Genomic DNA, 18,800 nt, shown 5'->3' with positions numbered 1-18,800 from the left:
GCAAAAGTCAACCATTTTTTCAGCTGATTGGCCCATTTAACAAGCTTGTTTCTCTAGTAATGAAGCAGTAAGACCCTGATTGGCCTTTTAATACTGATTAACCACTTATAGCTAAACAGTGACCTACATGGCCTTTAACATTTTAAAATATGATTAGGCTGCATGGCATTTCAAAGATGGTATGTAGGGCCTACAGAGCACCATGAAAGCTTTAGTGACATTAACATGACAGAATTAGAATCAGCTTACAATTATAGCTCCAGTATTGGTGCTGTCAGTGTTTACAGAAGCCTCCATCAAGCCTGTTGTGGCATGAATATATTAGACTTTCAACAAGGCGAATAGATTTAAAAAGGGAAGAGCAGTCAAAGAGGTACAGCATTCAAAAGGGCTCTAAAAATGTGAATATAGATGCTTTTCTGTCAGTAGATTTTCTTAAAGGGGTTTGTCTCTTTCTTTCTTTATCAGAATTGGTTGGATCCCTCCAAAGAGATTAAGAAGCAAATTCGGGGTAAGTGCGGTAGACAAACTACTAACATGCATACACACACAGTCACTTACAATTTACTCACATAGCATTTTTACCATGCAGATACACTTCTTAAATCAACTTTTCTGGTGTTTTGCCCACAGTTGGTGCCTGGGTTTTGGGGTTCTCTGTCAAATTTTACCCTCCAGACCCATCTGTGCTCATTGAAGACATCACAAGGTAGGCCTGATTGTTACGATAAAAATTAAATTCTTTGTCTTTTCTTTTGTTTCAGGACAAATTTGTTTTGTTGTCTGAATTCAAGCCACCATGCTGAATACCTAAGTTTTATCTGTTAAATTTTCCTTTTTTGAGAAGCCAAAGTAGTAACCATGCCTGATCAAAATTAAGGCCCTGTTGGAAGTAATGCTGGTAAAACATAAAATAGAATAAAATAAATTTTGAAGAAACATTTCTGCCGGTTCGTTTACAGATTTAAAACGTGCTGGATCTGCTCACTATGTTCAGCTGCTATAAAGCTGACTTTAATCTTCAAGTATGCTTATACTTTAAAGTCAGATCTAACGAAAGCTTTCACCTCCTACCACCTGCTTCACATTTATATGTTACTAAACTAAATGGTAGCCATATGAATGGTGGAATAAACTGGGCCAACATAAGCTTTTTAATCTTAAAGTGGATTCAACCACTTTTATGGCATTAATCTACACAATGACAAAACAAAATAATTTTTTTTTATTTTACTATTATCTTTTTAAAAACATGCCATTTATATAAATATCCAGACTCTTAACTATGACACTCACACTCAAGATATGATGGATCAGATGCTTGTCAAAAAGTCGTTTAGATGCTTCTCTTGTCTTTACTGGAGTCCATTTGTTCCTAAGATAATCAACTGGGCCTAATTAAGAAGGCACACAACTGTCTAACTAATGCCTCACAGTTCACGTTGCTATTGTGAAAGTGTCAGGGTTGAACGAACTGTCCACAGACCTGCAAGACAGGAATGTGTCAAGACAAAGATCCGCCAAGCTGCGTAATCTGGACTAAAACAGAAAATAAGCTCAAAGTGAATCAAACCCAGATTTTCTTTGCAGAGATGCCAGAACCTTCTTGAATGCTGACATGTAAAATAGCCAAAGACAGAATATAACAAATTATATTTCTGATCCATTAAAACCTTTTTTTTTTTTTGTTTTTGTATTTGTTACAAAATCATCAACTTTTCTAATGATTCCACTTGATTGAAGTATTTTTAATGACCAAGCTTTCTTATGGTACTTGAGTTTGGATATTAGTTTCTCACTTGTAAGTTTCTTTCTTTCTAAAAGCATAAGCTAGTAAATCATTATAAAATATAAAAAGACTCTCTTGCTGTTGTGTTTGTTGTCAAGTCTTACTGAATGGGCTGACCAGAGAATGGGTGGCACACTTCAGTTTATTAAAGTCCCTTAAAGTAATTTAACTGTAAGAGCATCTCAGTGGACACCGAGGACAGCTATTAGTTATTTAATGTTATGTTATTGGTGTGGGACTGTTGCTGTGACATGTACCCACTTGTGTTCTTTCCAAATGCAAAAATGATGAGGTTTGTGAGAGAAGTTGCTGTTGGGTTTTTCCCCATCTCTTTTTCTTTTAAAACATCGAAAACAAAATTCCATCACATTTGTGTTGGACCGGGAAAGGAATTCTCAGAACAATCTCCCACACTTCCTTTTGCCACTCAACAATAAAAAAATCTGTCAGCTGCCTTTTGATATTATAGGAAGAGAAATGGTGTGAATCTGTTGTGACAAGTCAGAAATGTTGTGAAATAATATTAATAAAGGGTCCTGAGAACTAAATGTTTAAACCAAATTACTCATTTCCTCATCCTTATGTGTTTATGTGTTTATCTGTTAATTTGAAATTGTGTAAACTGCAACTGACACAAACTCTGTGTCGTTTCTATATAGTTTTGGTAGAAGTTGGGTTGTGTAAGCAAGCAAGTGCTAATCGTTGTATCGTGTATTGTCCTTTATACACAGTATGTTTGGTATATAGTAATACTGTTTTGTCTATTGTTATGTCAGTGTCTTTATGTTTCTTTTGGTACCCCTTGCAAATGAGGTGTTACATCTCAAGGGGTTTTCCATAATAACAAATTTAATTTTTGAATATTTACAAATGCCATATGCTCATGTTTAGGTGTGATGTTTTCCATGCTTATTATTTTAGTTTCATTTCGTGACCATCACTGGTTAAAACTCTGTCTCAACCTATAAAAGACTGAGACTGAGGCCAAACCCAGCAGTTGCTTCATAATGTTGATTCTACTCTTGAAATTACGTTTTGGGTTCATCTCTGCATTTTGCCCCTTGTGTTTCTTAAGGTACTATCTGTGCCTGCAGTTGAGGGATGACATCCTGTCCGGTCGCCTCCCCTGCTCATTTGTCACTCATGCCCTACTGGGCTCCTACACTGTCCAAGCTGAACTGGGAGACTACGAGCCTGAGGAACATGGTCCAGACTATGTCAGTGACTTTCATTTTGCCCCTAACCAAACACGTGAGCTGGAGGAGAGAGTGATGGAGCTGCACCGTAATTACAGGTCAGAGAAAACATTGGGAATACAACGAGATTTCATGTGTTTTGATTCTTTTAAAATAATGATTATACAGAGATGCTAAAATATTAAATGCTGTGGGACTTTTTCTGTAGAGGGATGAGTCCAGCAGAAGCAGAGATTAACTTTCTTGAGAATGCCAAGAAGCTCTCAATGTATGGAGTTGATTTGCATCACGCTAAGGTGAGGAGATGATACTCTGAGGGTTTCTTCTCATACTTTTTATGTCAATACACTTTTTAATGTTCTTTGATACTCCATGCCTGCATTTACCAGGATTCAGAAGGAATTGACATAATGCTCGGTGTGAGTGCCAACGGTTTGCTCATCTACCGCGACCGCCTCAGGATCAATCGATTCGCCTGGCCTAAAATTCTTAAGATCTCCTATAAAAGAAGCAACTTCTACATCAAAATCCGCCCCGGAGAGGTAAATAAAAATTATCATTATCTTTTCTTTTGCATTTGCTTGGTCTAGTGAGAGTTCACTTTGCATACTTTTGCATGCATAACCTCACAAGAACAGCTCATGGTCACTGTAGCAAAGCTGAGACACGTGGAATAAAGGATCCTCAGGCAAGGAGCCAACTGAGCATTTCTATTTCATGGCTTCACAGTTGTTAAAATTACACCATTGCCTTTTTTGACTTATTCCAAACAGCATAAATAGTCATTTCATGGTTTGATAAAAGTGTTACAGCTGTCATTTATCTCCTGCAAACCATGTGACATCTGCCAATAGGGTTTTTTTTTTTACATTATTTATAGTCCTCTGAGATACCAATCTAAAGGGGAGGTTATGAGATCATGTTTTTTTTATCCTTGTCCTCCTTCTCTCTTCTTCTATGTTAAGGAATTACATTTTCTACAATGATTTTACTTATAAGTATTCAAGCCACGTTAAACACACGTTGGTTTTAATATTTCTATAATTATTATGATTAGTCCTTTTGTCTTTGGCATTCAGATATCTGCATTGTGCTTTTTATTTACTGTTAAACTCTCTTAAGGAGAGGAGAGGTGCCAGGAGAGGTAACAGCATTTTAAATGTCTTTTATTCAACACTCTTCCCTACAAATTCTTTGTGTGGAAGAATAGTTGGCTTCGTCTTGGAATGGAATGGACTTCTCATAGTCTTTAAAGGCCTGTTGTTGTTAATAACCTATTGATTTGAAGACATTTTTTTCTCTTCACACCACTGACTATCTGATGGAGTGAGTGCATGAGCAAATTATTTGTAGGTTGTCTATAGATGGGAAACTTACCTGACGTGGCCACAGGACATGAGAGAATATACTTCCTTGAGTAAACAGAAAAAGATTGATTTTGCCATTGCTGCGGAGTAAACACAATTCACCCTGCTGCCGTCCATCCATCTTTCCATGCACTTCGTTCCTTCACTCTCCTTTTTCTTCTTCACCCCACCCCCAATACCTCCACCTCCACCACTCCTTTCCATCACATCACAGTATGAGCAGTTTGAGAGCACCATAGGCTTCAAGCTGCCCAACCATCGGGCCTCAAAGCGATTGTGGAAAGTCTGCATTGAGCACCACACCTTCTTCAGGTAGGACTTGTTACTCAGGTACACGGACAGATGCACTCTCTCTGCACTGAATTGACTGCACCTTGCATGAATAGTTTACACTTGGCACATTAGAGCTGCAATACCCTTCAAATGATGTTCATGGCACAGATGCGTTTATTTCTATTGGTTCACCTAGCTGGGAAATGGCTCAAAGAGTGTAAAGTGTAAAGATGGCATACAGGGAAAGTCTACTTCTTTGATTTTAGTACCTGTGTTTTCCAGAGAAGTCTGGAGGCGGGTTGGGTACATTAACCCAATGAATTTTTAAAGTGACAAGATGGGTGATTTTATTACTTTTGGACAGAAGCAGAATTGGTTATTCCAGTCTTTATAATAAGTTAAGCTAAAAGGCTGCACATGATTCTTTAACGGACAGTATAAAAGATAGGAATATGGAATAGGAAAATGCCAGTCTGGAAATTCACACATACATAACCATTCAATGGTTTGGACACATTTACCCATTGGAAATAATGGGAAAGGGTGTCCAAACTTTTGACTGCTACTGTATGAGCTCGAGACAGTTGTATTAATTGTCTCAATAACTTATACCAAAGCTCATTCTGTACTAAACCTCCTATGAGACTATTAGGAGTGAAGCCATACCGAATATCTGTGGTACATTTTCATAAATTGAATCTTTTCACAGGTTGGTTTCCCCAGAGCCACCTCCCAAGGGCTTTCTAGTGATTGGCTCCAAGTTCCGTTACAGCGGGCGGACCCAAGCCCAGACCAGACAGGCCAGTGCTCTAATTGACAGGCCTGCCCCACAGTTCGATAGGTCCGTTAGCAAGCGGTACATGCTGCCTCGAAGCATAGATGGAGGTACAAGTCCAGACACTTGTGTTTTTTAATGTTGATATGTTATTAAAAACCCTTAACACTGGTCTCCACGTATTTTATTGTTACTCTCTCATAATTTTTTACCAGCCTCAGCTTTAGGTGATAGTATGGACCAGCTGTCCCAGAGAAGCTCCAGTGAACGCACACAATTCATGTCCAGAGAAGACCTGGACCAAGAAGGTAGCCTTGACCTGGATCACGATCACTATCACTACCAGGACCAAGACCAGGACCAGCATGCAGATCAGGAATTGGAACATCATGAAAGGAAAGATCAGAAGCAAATGTTTGGTGTCCACGTTTCAACGCCGATCAAGACTTTGGAGCTCAAGGTACATCATGTACTGCAAATGTATGGAGACCTGGTTTTATCCCTGCTCTGGTTGCTATAGTTTACAGCTATTTAAATGGATTTATTCAGTCATTCAACAGTGTAAATAAAATGAGCCCTCATCTTTTAAAAGTATGAATTTGTGAACTTCATAGCAATTTTAAGGACAAGAAAGAGAAATAAGGTGCTTAGCTGAAAAAGTCTACTGCCCCTTTTGCACCTAGGTCAAAAAATCCTGCAAGAACTTTGATTATTCATCTTTCTCACATTTTTTTTCACCAAAGACTTTAATCACCATCCCCATTTTTTCTCTTTTTGGCTTAACATTTCATATTCTCTTTAGTATCATAAGACTTCTCAGTATGACTCCTTTTTTCTTAAAATCCCTCTAAATCTAACCCGACTTCTTTGTTGGAGATGATATTTTTCTAACCCAGCACCCTGCCTTCTAACAGATCTTGTCTTTTCTTGCTGCTGCAGTGGTAACACACTTTGCTAACCTCAGCTTGCTTTCTCTTACATTTTTGTCCCTTACCTTGTTCTCTCCTGCAGGGTGAGGAGGCAGGCTCGCCTGTAGACTCAAAGCCAGAGGTATTTTGGCCATGGTTCATTGTGTCTGTCTGTGTGGTGGTTTAAGGTCATGCACCAGAACTGCGCGTTTAAGCACAAACTTTTGTTGTGCTTATTGTTTGTCTGAGGACATGTTATTGTCACGGTTTCCAAGATTCTACCAAGTAAAATCCGTGGAAACGGCATGATCCGATCTTCAGAAAGATAGACGGGAAATGCTTGATAAATGTTTATTTTTATTTTTTACTTTTGGCACCCTGGAAAATAGCTTCGGTGAAAATTTACATGTAATTTCACTTAACATTTGTAACTTATTCAGAGTTCCTTAAACACTAAAATGATGTCTTTCTAAGTGACAAAACACACTAAACAGAATGCGTCATACAGTTTGTTAGTGTGACAATAAAGGGACAAACAGATGACCCTCAAGCATTGATAATCCTGTTAATCAGTGGGTCCCCACTTTGTAAATCAGCATCTTTATTTCCCTGTAAATTAAATGCGAATAACTTTCTTTGTTCAAATCTGGCTTTGTGAAAATACACTGTTACTTTTAACAATCTTATATGCAGACATGTGTCAGTGTTTTGGATGCTGTGAGAAATATTGGCATTGCATTTGTGGTTTTTAAATGTCTTCTCATCAAATCTTTGGATAAAGAAGTATGGGATTAATCCTCTTCTAAACACTTAGTCCTAGTCAATAAAAGACTACATTAATTATCATTTGGCTAACACTGAAATGGATTGTCCCTGTCTTCTTGGCAGAACATTATTCGGCTTAACAGTCTGAGTCCAAAGCCCCTCACCCCCAATGGTGTCAAAACTGTTTGTTTGTCAGTCTGGCCGCCTGCCTTTTTGACTCACCTGCAGCATTTTACCTCTCTGTCTCTGCACGCATCTGTTCTCCCCTCCCTCAAATTCTCAACCTCCTGCTTTGCTCAAAACTGTTCACTTCATCTCACTTGCCCCACTTCATCAGTCGGACAAGGATCTGGTCCCACTTCGACCCAAACAGGAGGTACTGCTTGTCCTCTTTTTGGCATGTGCTGTGTATGAACGTCTCTAGGTGTTCTGTGTTGACTTGTTTATATGCACACCTGTCACTTATCGTTAGAGCAAAGCAAAAACAATGAAGCTCATGTTTGTTTGTTTTTTCCTACTGTGCATATAATCATAGTTTCTGAATGTCTGTCTCTCAGACATTTTCAAGTTAAAGCCTTCTTTTGTTGTCCAGCCATTGATTCGCAAATAATTCAAGATTCAATTCGTTCTGGCTTTATTCTACCAGACATTTTGGTGCTGAATAAAACAAGGTGCTAATGTTAACTTACTGAAATGTTTAAGGTGTACAGTACCACTCAAAGGTTCAGACACACTTCCCCATTAAATTCAATGAGTAAATGTATCCAAATTTTTGACTGGTAGTATATTTTAAAGTTTGTAGCTGATATTAGACCTCCAGCCCTTTTAAAAGTTTTCTTTTCTTCTACAATGCAGTAAAGTAAGAAAAAAATGTTGCATTGATCTGTATTATGAAATGGTCAATATTTATGTGTCGCCATCTGGAAAAACTGTGTTGTCCATTTCTGTACACAGTTTTTTATGTGTAAGGAAAACAAAAAACATGCAGGCTTATTTTCAGTTAAAATTCACATAAAGATCAATTGTAACAGACTTAAAAGCAGATTTTGAACTCATGTTAATTTCTGTCCCTGTTTTTTACTGTGTGAGAAGCAGTTTTTGGATAAGCCAGAGGATGTTTTACAAAAGCACCAGGCCAGCATCAATGAGTTGAAGAGGGCTTTGAAGCAACCCAACAGCAAGATGGCCCAGAGGGAGAAGCGCCTCTCCTCAGCCACTCCTCCTGGAGGAACCCCTGAGAGGAAATCAGTAAGAGTCTAATCCTGTTCACAATACTCACTATACTGGCATTCTTTTACTTTACAAGCACATGGGTCATTTCCTGCCAACGTGAAAACCATTCCAACTAAAATCATTTTACTTTGTAAAAGTATATAAACTAAAATCTCCTCTCATATACAGTATTGGCCCACCAAGCTTCATTTGCCAATATTTTGTGATTTTAAACCTCACCAGTTGCTAATTTTTGACTGAATTAGGTTGCAATTTTTTACTGAACATCCACAAGACCTTAGGGACAATATGTACATTAAAGTTATTGCTTATTGTTTACAGTAATCAAAACAATAAAAAGAAATTAATTTCTCTGTGCGTGAGACCAACACTCACTGGTCATTTTATTAAGTAAATTAACACGATCTAATATGAGCACTGAAATTAAATTCACTATTTGATAATGTGAAAACAGATATTCTTTTTTATGCTCATTATTAGAACTTATTTAAACCAACTAAATGAATATTACAGCCATTAGGAAGTGCAGTGCATTTACTTCTCATTTGGACAGAATAACATAAATTAATTACGTTCAGTTTTATGTCTCATTGCAGGGAAATAGCTTGATATATTATTTCTGCAGGAATAGGAAGCAAATTAAAGCAAACATATAAAATACTTCTATACTTCCAAATTTTGTGGCAGCTATTTTTGTCAAACTGGATCAAATAACCTTTGATGTTATAGCATTACTGCTACAGAACAAAAGCCTGTGATGATACCTATTTGCTTTTTAAATGAAGATTTTTCACCTGTTGTCGTATGTAAGCAAATGGTGAGGTTTAGAAAGAATCTGGTAATAATAATAATATTATTAATTATTATATAAAATAATAATAATTACATTTACTTTGAGCTAAATTCACAGAACTAAAACACAACTAAAAGTATATGAAAACTTAGTGCCTTTAAGTTCAAATCCCTTGAGCTTAAGAAAATTTTGGCAATGAATTGTGAGGGTTCATTGAGTTGGAATGGTTTGACCTATTTTTAAACATTCTTGGCTGTTCTTCACATTCCTTTGCAAAATTACAATTTCACAAAGCCAAGGCAGAGTGACAAACATTTTAAACATTTACAGAGTAAAATTTCCCAAAATAAATAATTTTCTTTACTATTTATGCAATAATGATATGGGATTATAACAATATCACAGAGTAATGGAGTAGTTAATCTAGTTAGGCTAATACAACTGTCTACTCTATGTCAACATAGGCAACCAGTGATGCCAAATTGATTGACAAGCAGGATGCTCATGAGGGAACACTGGATTCTTACCCTAAAGCAGAAAAGAGTAAAACCTCCTCAGTGGATACGGACATGTTTGCAGTCTCATCTGGAACTGAAGCAGTTATGAACAACTGCCAAGCATCTTCAAGAACTAGACATGGAGCAGCAATAATTACTGGAGCTGGAATGAGGGATTTAAACGTGATGGATGTTACTGTAGCAGCTAATGGACATCACAATTCCATACTAGCAAAGGATGCATGTCATGAAAATGGATATGGCTCTCCACCTGGCAAACTGACAAGTGAAATGAGCAAAGACTCAAAATGTTATAAATATGAGCATCTTGAGAGAGCCAAGAACTTTGAAACTCTGGTGGCTGTGGATTCTTTACCTAGAGGCAATAGGACCAGAAGTGACTGTGGCACAAGGCATCATGAGGTTTGGAAAATTAAAGATCCAAGCCCCATGGAAGACAAAGATTGTAACAAAACTGGTAGCATACATTCAGAAATCACCAAAATAGTTCCTCTAAAGCCACAGAGATCAAAGAAGTCTTTGAATAAGGAGAACAAAGATGTTGTAAATCCTCAAACTCAGTGCCAGTCTGACAGAAGCACCTTTGGTGCAGCTGGGGATGTAGAAATGACAAAGTCATGCTGCGAGTCAAGAACAAAGCTGGATGATTATACTGTACAGCAATCTGCAGGGTTGTATCAGCAGCAAACGCCACTTCACCAACAGAGTAAGACTGAGTTTGCACAGCAGGAGCTCAGAGACTGCAGGGACACAACAAGAGGAGGCATTCTTCATGAAGATAATTTTCAGAACGTCCCAGATTTAAGCCTAAAGTTTCCAACAGCTCCCCCACGCTCTCTCCCTCTGAAAACCCAATGGTCTCGAGACAGGCTGTGCAACATGGACAGCAGCCACATCCACGTCCGGACCCAAGAAGCAGCCAAGAGGAAGCAAGCGGTAAACCACCTGCCCCCTAACCTGTTTGTCCATCATCGGAAAGTAAAACATTGCATGAGCTTCAGGCGATGTCGTGCAGATCTTGTTTTTTACCATCTACAAATAAAAATAAAAACATTTAGCACACATATACTTTAAATCTCATGCGGCTGTTTATGAGAAAGCAAAAGTTCACGTTCCTGTGCATCGCACCATTGACCAACTCAATTCACGTCCATGGCCCTGGGAGCGTTTTGCTTTCCTTTATTTCCTCTGCAAAGCTTGACATCTGCTTGGCCATTTCAGAACGCTGTGGGCCTTTAAGCAAAGTTTTCATTGCTTAAGCTTCAGGCGTCCTCTTTTATCACACCTTAACTTGTCACTTTAACACCTGGTCTCTCCTTCCAACATCCTCACAGAGTCAAGGTGGCTGCTGTTGCAAGGAGTGCAAGACCTTTCTACCATCTTTCTTTGAAACCTCTTTTTTTCCACATAATTTAAATCCCTTTTGTAAATGGCTGTGAAGGGCATTTAAACCAAATGTTCAACCTTGGCACCTCTGTAGCTACAGCAGAAAATGAAAAAGGCGATTAGAGGTAATCAGGAGCTGCAGAGCTGCCAAACCTCTTCAGGGCTGAGGCATTCACACACTGCATTTCTTAATATCTCTCTCTTTTGAAAAATTCCAACCTTCCAGTGCATGGCATCACCACTGCACTTACAGTCATTTTTAATGATGTCAACCTCTGAGTTATAACTTATATGCATGCATCTGACACTAGTCTTAGGCTTTGGAGTCCTTCGGATGAAGAAGTTATGAAGGAACTGTGGATTTATTTTTATAAAAAGAAATCTACAAGTAATTACCATCCACTGAGAAGGAAGTTAGCTTGAAAGCTGAAAGTGGAGAAAATTGGAACATGTTATTCTTACACTCTAAAGTAGTAATAAGTAAAGTAGTAAAATTTAAACATTATGTACTTTTGTTTTCTGAAATGCTTGTACACATCTTTAATATTTTTGTATTAATGTTGGCCTATTTTCTGCTTTTCTTTTCCAAAGGAAACTCCTCCTACACCTGCGATCTACGAGGAGCCTCTCAGCGAAGCTTCAGTGAGTCATCACGCAGCTTCTTTTTTATCTGTTTGGCCACACTTAAAGCAATAAATCAACAAACTACTTGAGAATTCTTTTCCCAGAATGTTTAAAATGATCAGGAAACATGTTTTGAATGTTGAATTGAAATAATGTCACTGCTGGTATTTCATTAAATGCATTGTCTGGATTCCTTATGTAATGAAAGGATAAAAGGAACTAAAGTAGAAGAGAATCTCTTAAAATGAATATACAACTCACTGTCGAGATCTGTTTTCTTTTTTATGTATTTGAAGAGATCTGAAATAACTATGTGGAGATAAAGATGTGCTTTATCTCTGTTTTTCAGCACAAATAGGACCAAAGATATGATAATGTTTTTATACAAATCTTACGTGTAAATAAAAGAGATCCCAATTTCAGCACTAAAGAAACAATCTAATATTCTACTGGCCATATATGAACCTTTGTCTTCAGTCACTCATGAGACTGATTTTAGCATAAACTTTGGCTAAATATTTCCAATAATAGTTGGAGGAATTCTCTGCATAAAATAGTTTTTTTATGAAACCTTTATGAAAACTTACAATGTTTCTGTTGTATTAAAATCAGGAATTTACTTGGCCACTCCAATAAATTAACTTTATAATTTTAATAATGATAATTTGGCAGAATAACTTGTGTGTTTAACGTTGTTGTTTTGTGGCATGATACAGTCTGTCAGGATCTCCTGATTTTTTTTTTTTTTTTACATCTTCATATTATTCCTAATTTGTTATTTCATTATTTGCTTCCTGTCCTTGATGCAGGAAAACAGACTCAAATCATGATACAAAAAGTAAAACTGGTGTTTCACAAAGGGTATAAGGCTCTTAAATTGAATTAGGTTGTTTTCTTCCTTTTTCAATGATTGTCTCGTTTATGGACTTTTTTAAGCAGCCACCTGGCTTGTCCACATGATCTTTAGCAAACAGTCAAAAGGTCACAGTGTGAGCTTTCTCCTTGCATCCTTGCCAGACACACCGTTGTTGCTCAGTGAACTTCCAATGATTGACACTTGAACATTAACATAAGTCTGCAAGACAGAGACGTTTTATAGTCTAAACATTACCCAGGGCTTCTTTGGACTTTAGACAATTGCACATCTTGTGTTTTGTTGGTCATCCAGTAATGGAAAAGTTAAGCATATTAAATTTGGACACAGTCTGAAAGACTTACTTAATTCCTGTGGTTTGGTGGAGTCTTGTGTTTATTACATGATACATCTACAAAGATTTGATGAAAATCTAATGTCAAATGATCCCTGCCCTTCAAGAAAGACTATTTGCCCATTCACACACAGAAAAACACCCTCTGACTCCACTGTCAAGGGTTCATATACTTAAACATAGATAATGTTTTTTTCCACAGTGTTTCTAGCAGCACTGAAAGATTTATTAATTAATTGTAAGTCTTTTTCTTCTTTGTAGAGGGAACCATGGGAGAGACGTCTCGGCTCCGTATCCGAGGATGATCAGGACCATGAGATCTTATACCTGAAGGAAACTCACCTGGGCATTGAGCGCAAATGTTCCAGCATCACAGTTAGTTCTACATCCAGCCTAGAGGCCGAGGTAGATTTTACAGTCCTCACAGACCTGCAAACGGGCATGGAGGAGTTCTCTAGGGGTATGTCGGAGTTAGGAGAGAGGGATCTGTCACCTGATGGAGGACTGTGCCTGGGTATCGATTTGCTTCAGCAACATGGCCCCCCTGAACCGCCTCCTCCCACAGTGTCAGCACCTCCGTCCAAAGGGCCCACCAGCAGCCCTCCTGCCAGACCTATCCAGCCTGAAGAATCCCGACCAGAGGTGAAGAGGCCTGAAGGGCAGGTAGAAAAAAAACTTTCACATCTTTACAGAAAAAAATACGCAAGTTTGTTTTAGGTTATATAAAATGTGAACATATGAAAAGTTGTCTAGATTAGGAAAGCAATGCACCAAAGTGAATCTTCAATTCAGTTAAATCAAGTGTTTTATATCCGTGTCTTATTATATTTTACACTATTATGGAAACATGTGAGCAGCAAACAATGGGGCGAGTATTTAGCCAAAACAACAAGAAATGAGTAAACTTCTATCCTCCCAGCCTGACTCTCATCATATAACACACCACTTTGCAATGCCCAAAAGGAACGACAGACGGCCAAAAAGAGCTCCTAATGATTTCATATAAGCTTTTAAGCTCTGATTTGCCTCATCTGCATTTTATGTTTCTGTGAATTGAAGATTGATTAAAAATGTTCTTTCAGGTAATTTAAGAAAACAATCCCACCCACTCAACTTGTTCTCTGTTTTGAAGCCATAACTATCTTTTTTCTTCTCTTTAGCCTGTTGTTCCCAAAAAGCCAAAGAGGTCAGTACCAGTGTCATCATCAGTGGACAGAGATCACTCACACAGAGAATCCAGTCACGTCTCCACCACTGCACCTCTGAGCAGAGAAGCCAGTGATGTCATGCCCACTCCAGTGGTGAGGAAAACGGATGTCAGAACGGAGACTCAACCCAACGGGTCAGAGGTCACCACCACAATTGTGGAGTTCACAGATCAGGTTGGCTTTATACTCAACACTAGTGCTGAAGACTTCTCCCTGCCCAGTTATGAAGCTGTATGTTTATTGTTCTTAATAAAACAAGTCGTGTGGTCATGCCCTGAACCTGTCTGTTTCAGGATCATGGCATCACCGGCCTAAGTGAGGTTTCTTACTCTACGAGACAGAGTGTATCCCCAGTGAGTACACACAGGATGACCTCTCCATTTTTAACTCAACCTGCATCCACCTCCCTCCAGCTCTCTAGGGTTTAAACCTACTTACAAAGACCACAGATGTGAACTCCATGAAAATGAGCCTTGACAGAATATCTTAAAGTATCAAATTCACTGTATATGTTTTACTCTGTGACGGTACGTGCAAATGTGTGTTTATTTGCTTAATGCTTCCAGCTGTTCTGCTTTATCAGGTGCACAAGAGTCTTGGAAGAGAGACGCCAGGTTCGCCTATCCTTGTCACTGAAAATGTTACCTCAGCAACCACTCACGTCACAAAGGTACAGAGCCTTACAAAACTTACAAAGGAAATGTGCATTTGTTAGAATTAAATTGGTTCATGTTAGTTCTACTGAAGGCTATTAAAGGGAAAACAAACTGTGTTTTGCAGACGGTGAAAGGAGGATACTCGGAGACAAGGATAGAGAAGAGGATCATTATCACGGGAGATGACGATGTAGACCAAGAGCAGGTGAGACTGACAAATTAGCAGTAACAGTAAAGTCGAAACCAGTGAACAAAATCACCAACAACCTTATAACATCACTTGCAAAATAAGACTGACAAAGAGATTAGAGGATTATAGTTTAGATTAGTTACACAAACCACTTTATTTAGCTGGACATGAAAGAAAAGCAACAGAAACACTTATTTTTTAAATAAAGTGGTGATAATATTTTGCTCTAAAGACAAATATAAAGAAGACTTGTCACTTCAGCTCTATTTATAGACATTAAACACTGTACTTTCGCTTGTGTTACAATGTAGCACAGAAACTTCAAATGGAATTTGACAGGAGCTGAAAGGCCCTGTTTGACACTATGAAGGTTTAAACACTGCATTCATTTTTTATTTATTTATACATTTTTTATTTTTTTGTCTGGCCTAAATCTAATTCAAGACATAGCTCAATCTGTCTTTGCAGGCTCTGGCTATTGCAATACAGGAAGCCAAGCAGCAACATCCAGACATGCAGGTGACCAAGGCAGTTGTTGTCAGGGAAACAGAATCATCCACTGAGGATCGACATGGTGCATCGTAGATTCAGGTGGCATCTTAGCTCTTAGTGTTAATACCTCTCCATTATTTGGACTCTTTTAACATCCTTTAAGCTTCACTGATTATGGCTGACTGTCTTCTCTTCATCTCTTTAGTCTTTGTTTGCTAAGAGCGCCCCCCTTTGGACCACAGGTGTCAGTACCCGACTTGAAATTGCCACCCACCATCCCAAATGATGACTGCCAGCAGAGCTCTGAAGGAACCTCTTGTCCAAGTTTATGCTGAAACAGGACTACTCTCACATTCTGGCATTTTATTTTTATCCAAGCATCTACCCGAATGCATTCAGAATGAAGCAGCGTTGTTTCACAGTGAAGCTGCAAAAGACAAACAAACAAACATTCTTTTGTGTCTTTAAATGGTCAATAACTTGCCACAGAAATCCAAACATCTGCAAGAATTAAAGACAAAATCCAACGAAATTCCCTGCAAATCTCTCAGGGTAACTATAATAAAACAACTTGCTTAAGTATTCCTTAAAGGTCAAAGGGAATTAATGTAGAAGGGATATGTTTAGATAATCTGCATCCTCATTCACTGTGGAACAATCCAAGGTCATCTGTCATGAAGGCATGCATCCTAGGTAGAATGCATTATTTGGGAAATCAGGAATATGGGGTGTCTTATGTGATCCCTGATTTATATGTAAAAAAAAGAGAAAAAAAACCTACTGGACAAACTTGCTGTGACTGTTTATACTTTGTTGATGACTAAAATACTTCATTAAATGTAGCCCCAATATTGTTGAAGCATCTAGTGAGGTAGGGTTTAATGAGAGCAGAAGAATTAGAAATCTTCAGTATAGTTTTCCCTCCTGCGTAGCAAGTCAGATGAACAAATGAGCTTTGTTTTACTCCATCTCACTGCACGATGAGGTTGCATTGATTATAGAGAATCATTGTCCTCTGAAGTTGCTCATTCAGCAGGTGCAATCACTATACTTCCCTTCATCTGTTTCACTTTTAATACTTCTTCTGTTTGGTGTGTTTTACTTTGACATGTGGGTGGCAAGTGTGCAAGGATATGCATATACAGTACTATAGGTGATATTAGGAGCTGTTGCAAAGAGTGTATGTGTTGTATTTATTTGAAATGGTGGCAATGTAGTTTCTGAGCATGCCATGTCTCAGAATTAGCCCAGTTTCCATCCTCTCCCAGTCTTTTAGATATGCTTTCAGAGTTCAGCTGGATGTAATGCCACTTTGACCATTTTGTGCGGTAAATACATAGAGTAGGCCTACACCCCAGTTGTATCAGTAAAAGTAATATTTCAGCAAACGTTTGCATGATAATTTCTTGCATTATTGGATTGGAATCAAGTAAAATAGATGTTGATCCAGAATATTTCCAGGATCATGATAGAAACACTTTGACAAAATGTAAGCTGCAGAGGCTGAACTGTTCACAATCTGAAGTCTGACTAGTAGAAGGAAATTAGGTTTGCTGAGAGGAAATTAAGAATAAGATTCAGACAATTATTGGAAATATTAAAATCCCTGTATTATTAACCCAATAATGAAGCATTGGCTGAAGTTGTTATTTCTATTTGTTTCAACCATTTTGTATTTTCATCTGATTTAAGGGCACCGGTGCTGTACAATATATCTGAACATATCAGTTTGCTTTTCATTTAATTTTGTCTGTGAAGGAACAGTAATGTGCCCAGTTAGAGCCACATACTGTTGTAGTTACTGTTTTTTTATGTTAATTTACAACTAATTTGTTATTCAAGTTACTGAAATGGTAATATGCATCAGAGCTATTCCAGCACTCTGTAAAGTACGTACTTATAAATAAGCTATAAAGTAGGAAAAACATCTTTGAACTTTTAGCTGTGTGGGATTTAGAAAATGCTTGTTAGAGGGATGCCACAGACATGTAATGTGCCAACTAAGGTAGAATTCAAATTGTAAAAACCAGTTTTGTAAGAAATAACTTTATATAAACAAACTTTTAATTACAAAAGTGCCAGAGAGTCAAATACATAAACTTAGCATGACAAGGATCCCCTCTGAATATGTTGTCTAACATATAAAACAACAACAAAAAAAGTAACACTTCTTCTGTCTACTTGCAAAAGTCATATTTTATATACAAATCAACATATTCAGCATCATTCAGTTGATTCAATTGATAAAAACAATGTTACAAACAGTCATGCCAAGTTTATGAGGGTAATACTGAGGTATAACTTTGGCTTTTAGAAACTAAATTTTACAGTCAATGTTTACATGTCTAGTGTAACTCCTGTTGTATTTAAGAGTTTGGTTCCAAATTGTTTAAAGTGATGGTTAATGATGGAAGTGGGTGTCAAACTAGAAGGTTGAAGAAGACAAAAAAAAAAAATACCATGCACACCTTGTACTTTTTATTTGGTGCGGTTTGGTGGATTGTAAAGATGTGAAGTAGTAGATGGCCTTTGGTTTGATGCACACTAGAGGGCACCAGTTACCTAAAAGAAGCGAGCTTTGCATAGAGCATACCATGCTGGAATCCTCACCATCCCTCATTAAATGGCAAAAATAATCCCCAAACTCCTCAGATCAACCTGTAAGGAAAAAAGAACCCAATCCAATGTCCAGAAAAGACCTGTTCAAGAACGCCTGACACATAATAAGCAGAGTGTGAGTAATCACAGATACTTTGCTGTGACATCTTGTCATACTCTGATTGGATGACCTGTGGTTGAACCTTAAACCTCTCCCCCTCCACTTCATCTCTTCTGCTCTGCTGCTCTACATTGCTTGGTGCTGTGTCTTTGCTGTACATTGTTCTTGCATTCCTTCAAAAATCAATAAAGACAAGGGGAAATTAACAAGAAGTAAATCCCTCTGTTTGGGCCCTGTAAAACATTTGCTCTCTTATAAATTATGTGTGTATATGTAGCCGTCCTCAATAGTGATTATAGGTGAAGCTGCTGTAGTTTGCAACCATGTGAAAGAAAAAAAAAACCTTTTTGTTATAAATGCCGATGCATTTAAATAAGACTGTTTATATGCAGGTATTAAATTGTAGGTACATCTTGCCATTTAAAAAAATATGCATCTGGATTTACAAATCACACAAACCATAATGTGCATTAATACCCGATTTAATAAAAGTGAAGTTATATATTTCAGTGTTATTGTTCCCAGGTATGTTAGAAGTGATCTGCCCTTTTAAGTTACTGTTCATTACTAATTATGTATTTTAATTCAGCACCCACAACGTTTTGAAAGGGTATAAGAATCAAGTCATACAGCATTTTGTTTTAACGCCCTTGTAAGAATTAAACTTGCAATTTTTTTGCATAGATTTCCAGGCATTGCC

General features: G+C 37.8%; 1 protein-coding gene across 1 annotated transcript in view; it reads left to right on the top strand.

Annotated features, from left to right (window-relative positions):
- Positions 1–17,938, top strand: part of si:dkey-178k16.1 (band 4.1-like protein 1) — a 45,381-nt gene extending 27,443 nt beyond the window's left edge. Inside the window, exons 5-23 of the mRNA XM_042004368.1 lie at positions 469–511; positions 634–709; positions 2,865–3,083; positions 3,194–3,281; positions 3,375–3,527; positions 4,567–4,664; positions 5,335–5,510; positions 5,616–5,860; positions 6,412–6,450; positions 7,411–7,449; positions 8,166–8,321; positions 11,595–11,645; positions 13,097–13,498; positions 13,996–14,217; positions 14,337–14,396; positions 14,627–14,713; positions 14,824–14,904; positions 15,358–15,480; positions 15,587–17,938. Of these exons, the coding sequence (XP_041860302.1) occupies positions 469–511; positions 634–709; positions 2,865–3,083; positions 3,194–3,281; positions 3,375–3,527; positions 4,567–4,664; positions 5,335–5,510; positions 5,616–5,860; positions 6,412–6,450; positions 7,411–7,449; positions 8,166–8,321; positions 11,595–11,645; positions 13,097–13,498; positions 13,996–14,217; positions 14,337–14,396; positions 14,627–14,713; positions 14,824–14,904; positions 15,358–15,474 (2,352 nt within the window). The 3' untranslated portion in view covers positions 15,475–15,480; positions 15,587–17,938. The remainder of the gene's footprint in view (positions 1–468; positions 512–633; positions 710–2,864; positions 3,084–3,193; positions 3,282–3,374; positions 3,528–4,566; positions 4,665–5,334; positions 5,511–5,615; positions 5,861–6,411; positions 6,451–7,410; positions 7,450–8,165; positions 8,322–11,594; positions 11,646–13,096; positions 13,499–13,995; positions 14,218–14,336; positions 14,397–14,626; positions 14,714–14,823; positions 14,905–15,357; positions 15,481–15,586) is intronic.
- Positions 17,939–18,800: the final 862 nt, after the last annotated feature.

This window comes from Melanotaenia boesemani, chromosome 13 (genome assembly GCF_017639745.1).
Source record: "Melanotaenia boesemani isolate fMelBoe1 chromosome 13, fMelBoe1.pri, whole genome shotgun sequence".
Lineage (NCBI taxonomy): Eukaryota > Metazoa > Chordata > Actinopteri > Atheriniformes > Melanotaeniidae > Melanotaenia > Melanotaenia boesemani.
Note: the sequence above shows the minus strand (reverse complement) of the source record. Positions and strands in the feature narration are given on the sequence as shown.